We start from the raw sequence: 10,297 nt of genomic DNA on the forward strand, positions 1-10,297 counted from the left end.
GAAATGGCTTTCTTCTTGCCACTCTTCCATAAAGGCCAGATTTGTGCAGTATACGACTGATTGTTGTCCTATGGACAGAGTCTCCCACCTCAGCTGTAGATCTCTGCAGTTCATCCAGAGTGATCATGGGCCTCTTGGCTGCATCTCTGATCAGTCTTCTCCTTGTATGAGCTGAAAGTTTAGAGGGACGGCCGGGTCTTCGTAGATTTGCAGTGGTCTGATACTCCTTCCATTTCAATATTATCGCTTGCACAGTGCTCCTTGGGATGTTTAAAGCTTGGGAAATCTTTTTGTATCCAAATCCGGCTTTAAACTTCTCCACAACAGTATCTCGGACCTGCCTGGTGTGTTCCTTGTTCTTCATGATGCTCTCTGCGCTTTAAACGGACCTCTGAGACTATCACAGAGCAGGTGCATTTATACGGAGACATGATTTCACACAGGTGGATTCTATTTATCATCATTAGTCATTTAGGTCAACATTGGATCATTCAGAGATCCTCACTGACCTTCTGGAGAGAGTTTGCTGCATTGAAAGTAAAGGGACTGAATAATTTTGCACGCCCAATTTTTCAGTTTTTTATTTGTTAAAAAAGTTTGAAATATCCAATAAATTTCGTTCCACTTCATGATTGTGTCCCACTTGTTGTTGGTTCTTCACAAAAAATTACAGTTTTATATCTTTATGTTTGAAGCCTGCAATGTGGCAAAAGGTCGAAAAGTTCAAGGGGGCCGAATACTTTCGCAAGGCACTGTATATTGCAGCAAATATCAGCAGGTAATATCCATGTAGACAGCTACACTTTAGGGCCTCTCTTGCTGAGAGTTAGATGAGAAGTTTGACACCACACTCATGTCTTCAGGTCAAGCCATTTATCCTCGCAGAAACTCTGGAAACAGGAGGAGAAAGCTAAACCGGCTGTGTCCAAACTTAACAAAACCTGTCTACCAGCACTTCTAAAGCTTACTAATTAACACACTATAGTATTTGTTTTAAACAATTGTGTTTAAAAGGGTTTTTGCGCTGGACTATTTAATGACTGAGAACAGTGACTTCCTGGAGAGTCATCACTGTGAAATTGCCAGTCAAGCAGCAAAGACAGCTAACTATGCTAAGCTAAGCTAACTGGCTTCTGGCTATGAGTTCATATTTACTGTATATGTGAGTGTTACATAAAATACAATGAACCCCATCCAAAACTTTTGAGATGAACTGGAATGAGCCAGCTCTTTAAATCTCCCTAAATCATTACCCAATCTCACTAATGCTCTTGTGGGTTCCAACATTTTGTGGAAAGCTACCCCAGGAGAGCAAAGGATGTTATAGCAACATTTATAACATTTTTTGGATGTTTTACAATCACTTATGGGTGAAATGTTACAGAGTCCACATACTTTGTTTAGGTTACTTCATGCATGTGGCCATAGTATTTTTATAAATTGCAATGTAATCGGTTTCTTTGGCATTACATTCATATTAGCATCTATTGTTATTGTCACAACTCTTCAGTAGATTTTGTTGTCTTTTTCCAGAAATTCAGCATTTACACATACAGTACAGCTCTGTTCTCCTTCTGTGGTTGGTTGCACTGTGCTGTTGCATCATCCTTATCCTGGCCAATAAGCCGGTCTCTGGCCTCTGCTGATCCTCTTCCTGACCACCTGTTGCATCTTAGTGCAACAGGTTATCTGCAGAAGCATGATTAGATAAGACTTAGCATGGACAATGTGTTCCCAGAGGCAATTCACAACAGGAACAGTCAGATAATGTCTTTGAAATGACCTGAGTGCTTTTGATCTGCAAGGGGCTGAACTTCTTCTAACGCCTACTTCTATACTTGTCAGCTTTCAGGAGTTAATCTCGTCTTTGTCTTTGCAAGATGTCTGTGAGAACTCTCCCCCTGGTTTTCATTAATCTTGGTGGAGAGATGCTTTACATACTGGACCAACGGCTGCAGGCTCACAACACATCTGAGGACAATTCAGAGAAAGGTAGAGGTAGCTAGAGAACTGACAGGTTTGGTAGGTGTGTACGTGTTTAGCCTCCAGTCGGTTTATAAACGTGCATCTCATATTGCTCACGTGCAACACCCCAAATAACAAGTCTATCTACTTTGTTTTCTTTCTTTGGGAAACCTAACTCGAATGCAGGAGTGTGGTCAGAAAATGACAGAAAAAGAGGTATCCATACCATACTTGTGCATATTATTGTTTAGTCAGCTCCTTCTGCCCCGTAGTGTCTACTATTAGCGTGAGATACATTAGTAGCGCTAGAATTTACTGCCCTAAATCAGTGATTCTCAAACAATTTCACATGAATGACCCCTAAACTGACACAAATCAGACCACCCCTATTTGAAAAGAGTTTGTCCCAGGATTGCCCATCTGATAGGATTTTGACTTTTATTACACAAAGTGAATGAAACCCATGACAAAAATATTTTCTGTCACTGTGTTATGGATGTAATTATAGTGAAAATAAATGATTCCCCTTTTTGCTGGGGACCCCCTGAAACCCACTCAAGGACCCCTGGGAGTCCCCGGGTCCCCACTTTGAGAACCACTGTCCTAATTTTAATTCCCACCAAAATGAAAACCTCAAACCATTTTTTCTCCACTGCTTCATTACTGTTCTCTGTCTCTGTAAAGCAGTCTAGCCCAATGAGGACAACCAGCTAGACCAGAAACATTGTACTAGAGTTGTATATCAAGCTCTGTGTTATTTTGTGCTGTAGACCTAACATTTCCATTAACCATACATTAACCACCTTTCTGTTTTCGTCTATTGCCCAATTTATAGTTCTGAATGACATAGTTGGGACCATGTTTAGTAAAGCCTTTATGGATGAACTTCTCAAACCTCAGCAGCTGTATTCTCACAGGACAATGAAAACAGTGCTAACTCGATTAGCGCACGCCTCCATCATGAGGTTGAACCCGGCCAGCATGGACAGGGTATGTACAAGATAACATAAAGAGATGCTAAATATTTGGGGGAAAGTCCGTGCTCACATTAAGGGCATGTCTGAGTCAAGTCACAAGTGTTCATAGGAAAGTTGTCATGCAAGTCATTCGGATCTCTGAATGTTGACAATTAAAATTACATGACATTTAAACATTTTTCTTTTGAAGAAGTGTAAATAGTGGTTTTTACATGTTTATGACCAAGTCCTTGTTTCCAGCATTTTACCAGGTTAAATCTCGAAGGCTGTTTATGTTTTGCTACTTGAGAAAGATGTACGAAACATGGTGAGATAGGGGGCAAAGAAGTGGTTTGTTTGATTGCAGGGGTGTTCTTATGTTCATATCTTCTTTCTTTCTTTCCTCCTGTAGCTTTATGAGCTGATGGTCATGGCCTTCAAATATCAGGTCTTCCTTTGTCCACGGCCAAAAGACTTGCTGCTCATCTCTTACAATCACATAGACACCATCAGGGAACTTGTAAAAGACACTCCTGTGGTCGTACATCAAGTGGAAGAGACACATAGGAAGATCATTGAGGTATATTGACAGCTGTTATTAAATCAACCTTAAATTATGATATTCCATTACTGAATGCTCCTTGTTGAAATGTCACATATACTACATATACAGTGTATAGTACATCCTATGCAAGTTAGTCCAGATTCCATCTGTCAGATTTCAGTGCCTATTTATAAATCTTGTGTGACCTGTTTTTGTTCCTCTTGTAGGTTTACTCACCTTTATCAGAGGGTGAATTCCAGCTTCTTAGACAAACACTGCTCATATTTCTTCAAGACATGCATGTTCGCGTGAGTCCTCTGCTTTTTACTCATCCCTCCATACGAGTGAGATGAAAATTGTAATTATTTTTCATTTCCTCCCCTTAGGTGTCACTTTTCCTCAAAAATCTAGTCCAGAAACCCAACGGACGTTTTGCTCTGTCGACATCAGGCCCAGTTCCTCATGGGACAGATGTTCCAGGGCTTATTAGGTAGGCAGCTGAGCAACAACATGGTACTAAACTTGTTGTGATAGAAATCTATTCCACTAGCATTTAATATTTACAGCAGAATGTTAAATGTTTAACCACACTAGCAGCTAGGCTTGAGGGGTGAAAGTGTTGGTCATTCCTTTAATTTGTTCCAGACTGAAATTTTGTGACAAGATATTATAGCCATAAAAAATGGTGCAGACATTAAATGTCCCAGAGGATGAATCCCAATGACTTTGGTGATCCGCTTAATTTTATCAAGCACCACCAAATGTTTAAAGAATTCAATTAACTGGTGAAATACTGTATATCTACCAGATAGAGTGAAACAAAATTTGCAAAGACATTCATGCTGCCCTAAGGATGAATTTAATGACTTTGGGGATCCCATAACTCTTCATCTTGCGCCATTTGTCCTATACTTTGGTTTATGTGCCAAATATTTGCAAAACTAATGCTGCTGCATCTATAGTTTGTGTTTGGTACCAATTAGCGAATGTTAGCGTGCTTCTCATAGACAGGGATGAAAGGTGCTACCACGCTAAACTAAGATAGTGAAACCTGTAAACCATTATATCTGCTAGACATCAACTTGTGATCATTGTGATCATGTTAGCATGCAAATGTGTCAATTTATGAGCCGCAACTAGCCAACAATTACTTTGACTCAGGGTAAGGTTTTACTGTTTCACAGCTAAATATAAATCTACCCAACCTTGGTTGTTGGACATCATTCACACACAGCCACATTTAACATATTAGTGATGTCTGATGCAACTGTAAAGGCTGCCAGAGTGTCATCAGCTTCCTGTTTCAACAGGACGTTTGACAGAAAGGGCAGAGAAGTGAGACGCAGTGAGTTCCCTACAGGAGGAAGTTACACCAGCCCCATCAGAGAGGGATCTTTTGAACTGCATGGAGACCGAGTCATCAGGCTGGGTTTGAACATGTGTGTGTGAAATGTATACTGCGGCACCATTATGAATGTTCAACACATACTATAGCTTATATTGATGACGCTGCTGTGTTTTGTGTTTCATGAACTAAAGATACACTGTGAAGCATCCAGAGGAAACACACACATCCAAGGCCCCCTCTGTCAAGGTAATAAGATGGAGGGTTTTCTAGGGCAGTCTCAAGGGCCCAAAGGCTCATGTGGCACCCTTGCGTTTCATGCACACAGGCGTCCCTCACACATCGGCCCGCCATACTTTTTCCCATCCCAGGGTGCCCCCACCCACTAGTGCTTCACCCATCTCTGGTGTCCCTCACACAGGTGTACACCAATCCTGGGGGTCCCTCATATGGTTCACATACTGGGCATGCCTCCGATGACCTCACAGCAAGCCATCCCGCTTCTGACACCATATGTTGCGAAAAGACGAGAGCAGTCATCCAACCCGGATTTGAACCCAGGTCTAACAACAAGTCAAATCCGGGTAGAATGACTCTCAATTTAAGTATAAGTATCTAAATTTTGTGCTTATGTACAGTACTTGAGTTAATGTACATAGCCTACCGGTAGTTACATACCACCACTGCCCTTTGTCCATGCCTAATGCAACACCTAAATGCAAGGGAGCCTTCATTAACTGGTTAAAGGCCTCATTTATCCAAAGCGCTTTACAATTTTTTCTCTCATTCACTGATCACACACACACAAGGTGCTGGTGTAACTACCAGGAGCTATTGGGGGTTCAGTTCTTGCCCAGGGAGCCCAGAGTGGGGATAGAACCACCAACCCTGAGATTAGTGGACAACCCGCTCCACCTCCCGAGCCACAGCCGCCCCTCATTAGTCTTATTAGTTCCATTGGTGTTTCTGAATAAAGGACACACTCAAATAGGTGGTGGAATGTAACTAAGTCTACTATTAACTATCAACTACTGTACTTGAGTATGATGTTGAGGTACTTATACTTTACTAAATATTTCTAATCCACTACATTTCAGGGAGAGCTATGGCACTTTTTGCCACACTACATTTTCATAACAGCTAAAGTTACTACTTTCTTTGCAAATTAAGACTTTACATACAAACCACTTGATCGTCTTATGAAATGTGATGCATTTTTAGAGATTAAACAACCCAACTGTATATAAAGTGGTTAAAAGTAGCTCCTCCTCAACCGCCTCAACATTAAGATGCTGATTACATATTAATAAATCAATAATAATAATCATCAAATGATATATTTATAACCATTTTTTTGCATGAAGTAATCTTGAGTACTTTTTGTACAATTTTGAAAGCAAGACTTATAATTGTTATTACTTTTACAATGTGGTGTTGGTACTATTTCCCTAAGTAAAGAATTTGTATACTTTTTCCATGACTGCATATTTCTCTGTCAACTCACGTTTATTTGCATGTGGTTGCATATGACTTACTCTCTATCATGAGGCCATCTTCCTGTTCATGTATAACCTCCCTGTGCACCTCCATCCTGCTGCAGACAAACGACACCCCCAACCTGCTGGCCAAAGAGGAGCTTAACCTGCTGGCTCGTCTGATGGGCAGCATGAAGGCCGAGAACATACCCAAAGCTGAAACTGGCTTTCAGATAAACCTGTTTACTACAGACCAAGAGGAGGAGGAGGAGGCGTGAGTGCTTTTCTTTACTTTTCTAATTCTCTGCAGTTATTATAATATCTATTCCCACTAATATGGCTTTGGTTAATAGGGGAGCTTCAGGTGGAGCTGAGGAGTCCATGTTTGGAGTGATAAATATTCAAGCAATGCAGGTAGGGTGTTGTAGACTGTTGCCAACAAGCTTTTAGTTGTAAGAAACTAATCCTAAGAGGGGACTTGCAGCATGTTATAGATTAATAATACACACCTTATTAGGCTGACACATCATGCAATTGATGAAAATAATTTGTATTTGAGGATATGCTCATAACATTAATTCACACTTTTCCTGTATAGACTGTTGTTAACTAAATAATAGCCACCCTCCTAATAACGCCCACCTCGCTGGTTGTCTTAATTATAAATATATGAAGAGTTGAGAGGTTTGTGGTGTTGTTTGATTCAGGATGAACAGGCTGCATCTGCGCTGGCTCAAATCGCTGGAGAATTTGCTGAACGCGAGCAGCAGCCTGAAAATCCCAGCAGCAACAAAGGAGACGACCTGTTGGCCATGATGGACGACCTCTGACTCTGTTGTGTTGTTTCAATAAGATGGTCAGACATATTTAATGTTTCAACTTTACTGACTAACTCTCTCGAGTCTTTATCACAGGTAACATCACATTATCTGTCATGGAAGCTTCTGTTTAATCTGTAAAATATGCAGTTGTTTAACACTGAAGTAGATTACAGAATGAGATAAATAACCGGTGACTCATACTGTACGACTCATATGAGACAAAAACCTATATTGTATTCACCTATGTTTTTAATTAGTAGCACTTGGATGGTACTTGGAAAAGTATCACATCAATGGACCACAAATTGTAAGAACTAATATTGATAATGTGTTTTCTAATCATGTTATATTTTAAATAAAGCATTTATGCATATTTATTTTGTTTGTGTTCTGTTTTTACACCATGTCAGACTAAATTTTTCGTCTGATGCAGGGATCTTTAAATCCTAATATTAAATTTCTCTGTTGTTCATTCATTGTTAAGAATGATTAGATATTTTTTTTCTCTCTCTGGATCTGGTGATTTAAGCAAATACGGTGGATGCATGTCAAATTTCCCAAAGGATATTTGAAATACATTTCTTTCTGAATTTTAAATATGTTTTTTCTTTGACAAAGTATATTTATTGTTATTTTATCAATTTTACATGATCCTTGTGATGGTAATTTTGATTCTCTTAATATTTTATTTGATTCCTCATGATTTCTTCTTATATGTTTTGAATGATTGGCTGCTATCTTGGCGAGGACACTCATGTAAAGAGACCTATCCTGGTTAAATAAATGTATATTACAATGTGGGGACATATTAATTAATATACAATTACTATACAAAGTTTTATAATTGTATCATATATTCAGGGATTCTAAACATACAGGCTATTTGTGTAAAAACTCAACCTCTACAGTACATTAGTGTGTTTTTTCTGAAGTAGCCTGTAGAGGACGCTCTCGTTCTGTGGTAAAAATGTGACGTACAGTGAAACGTCATCACGTTGCTCTTCCTGGTTCGAACCTCTTGCGGGAAAACCAACTTGTTTACATCTTTAAACGGTTTATCTCCAACTTAAAGTATTTGGTGTTCAGGGTTTTTCCACATGAAAAAAAGTCTTAATCAATGCAGGTAAATGTTACACCGAACAAATGTATGATATGTGCTTTCTAGAGGCTCTGTCGTACTTGGTGCTAAAGCTAAAGCTAACGTTAACAGTGAAGCTTGCTAATTGGACTTGTAACGTCCCAGTGTCTTAATATAAAACTGTTTATTTGGGAGAGACTTTTAAATTAGTTAACTCCCCTGTAATATCCGTCTATAATTATGTTGTTTTTTGACTGTTACTTTAATTCCGCTGCTAAATTGTGTTAATAATTATAATGTTAATAAGGCTAGTATTGCCCAAGCAGGACCAGTGGAATTAGTTTTCGGCACAGCATGGCAACAAGGCTCAGCTCACAGACCGATATCATACATACTGTAGACAAACAATGGAAAAAAACAAATAGCAATTTAGTTTCGCTAATGATTTGAATGACATTTTGCTGATCCTCTGCAGGTGTCCCTGATCTCTGGAGACCCTCTTCATCAGTGGCTATGCAGTCACAGGAAACTGAATCCCCACCATCAGGCTCAGGGCCAATTGAAGTTATCAACTCCGTCCGGGAGCGCACAATCGCAGAGAACAGCATGGTGGTCCTGCTGCAAGGCCTGCAGGGAGAGGTGACCACGGTGGACCTGAAGAACGAGAGCACGGCACGGGGATGCGTGGTCAACGTGGACGCCTTCATGAACATACGTCTGAAGGATGTGCTGTACCGGGACAGACGGGGTCAGCTCACCCAGCTGCAGGACCTGTTTATCACCGGCAGGAATGTCCGCTACGTTCACATCCCAGACCACATGGATATAATAAAGACCATGCAGAGCCAGCTGGCCAAGATCCACCGAGTCCGCAACTTTGCCAGTCACGGAGGAGGCAGAAGAGAGTACGCCAAGAACACAAAATAACTTTTTTTTTTCATAGAAGAATACAAAACTGAGTTGGGTACTGCTTGTGCAAGACTAGTCTAAAAATACTTTGAGGCAACAGGAAGTTTTTCTTATTTGAGGACATGCATCACACCACGTCAGCTGTTTACACAAAATGATTAAAGTGACCAGAAAGGTTACATAAAAATACTTTGTGGCTTTTTTTCTTTTCTCTTTTTTTGTTGTGAAATCCTTAAAATGAAATCTTAGAAGAAAAACCCACTTTGGTTGAACTGCTCGCAACTCATATGGACACGAAGGCCATGACTTGTGAGGAGGGGTCACAAGTTGACATTGATTAATTTTATGGGGTCACAAGCTGAAAAGGTTGGCAGTAATAGCCTGAACGATTCTGGATATTTGACGCTGTTACCAGAAACACTAAGTGAGAGTTTAAAAATCTAATACCAATCATTGTCTAAAACTCATTTTTGTACATAAACATATAACTAGGACAGCAAGTAGCAGTTGTTTTCATTATTAATTAATCTGTTTAATATTGTCTTGTCAAAACGGTAAAACGTTGTCTTTATACTTTCCCAGAACCCAATGATGTCTTTTAATGTCTTAAGCGTGACTGACAGTCTAAAATCCAAATTTACCATTTGTGAAACCATAGAACAGCTAAAAATTACTGAAACGATTAATCACACAGTTGCAGATTCATTTTATGTCAATTGATGAATCATCTAACTGTTGGAGCTCTACACTTGACCTTTGACTTGTGAGCAAGAAATCTACTGAGTGGGACATTTTTAAAGTTGAAAAATAATCTTGTCAGTTCTCTCTGATGGACAAACTATATAATGGCGACTCTTTCTAAAATACCTCAAACACACAGTATCTTTGTATTTCTTGTTATTTAACCAATAAAGCTGCACAGATAAATTGATATCAGTGTGTTCATCAGTTAATGAGTTGAACACTGTCTTTGTGTTTTTGTAATTTTGTTTGAGGTTTGTAAATGATAGAAAACAACCATCCTAAATTTCTTTTTTAAGAAGTCAGAACAAGTTTTTGAAATACATACAAGAATTATGAATGAAGATATTTAAAATGAACTCAAACATCTCTGTTCCAGCACATAACCGCTTTATTAAAATTAAATGGAAAATATTACAATTAACAGTGGTGTGGACCAGAGTGTCTGTGTATTTGCTCTTTA

General features: G+C 39.4%; 2 protein-coding genes across 4 annotated transcripts; both read left to right on the forward strand.

Annotated features, from left to right (window-relative positions):
• The first annotated feature begins 1,778 nt into the window (after positions 1–1,778).
• On the forward strand, positions 1,779–7,423 carry oscp1a (organic solute carrier partner 1a). Of its 3 annotated transcripts, none has more exons than XM_046059685.1 (11): positions 1,779–1,992; positions 2,152–2,181; positions 2,801–2,955; positions 3,334–3,501; positions 3,693–3,773; positions 3,852–3,955; positions 4,776–4,904; positions 5,005–5,059; positions 6,411–6,559; positions 6,639–6,699; positions 6,993–7,423. In XM_046059685.1, exons 1-11 carry the CDS (start codon positions 1,881–1,883, stop codon positions 7,113–7,115), a joined length of 1,167 nt encoding a protein of 388 aa, XP_045915641.1. In that variant the 5' UTR covers positions 1,779–1,880; the 3' UTR covers positions 7,116–7,423. The 3 variants fall into 3 exon arrangements, with proteins under 3 accessions (XP_045915641.1, XP_045915642.1, XP_045915643.1); XM_046059687.1 differs by having other exon boundaries at positions 1,897–2,026; XM_046059686.1 differs by lacking the exon at positions 2,152–2,181.
• A 662-nt stretch (positions 7,424–8,085) lies between these two features.
• On the forward strand, positions 8,086–10,024 carry lsm10 (LSM10, U7 small nuclear RNA associated). The gene is made up of 2 exons (XM_046059688.1): positions 8,086–8,229; positions 8,660–10,024. Exon 2 carries the CDS (start codon positions 8,698–8,700, stop codon positions 9,109–9,111), a length of 414 nt encoding a protein of 137 aa, XP_045915644.1. The 5' UTR covers positions 8,086–8,229; positions 8,660–8,697; the 3' UTR covers positions 9,112–10,024.
• Positions 10,025–10,297: the final 273 nt, after the last annotated feature.

Source organism: Micropterus dolomieu, linkage group LG09, assembly GCF_021292245.1.
Source record: "Micropterus dolomieu isolate WLL.071019.BEF.003 ecotype Adirondacks linkage group LG09, ASM2129224v1, whole genome shotgun sequence".
Lineage (NCBI taxonomy): Eukaryota > Metazoa > Chordata > Actinopteri > Centrarchiformes > Centrarchidae > Micropterus > Micropterus dolomieu.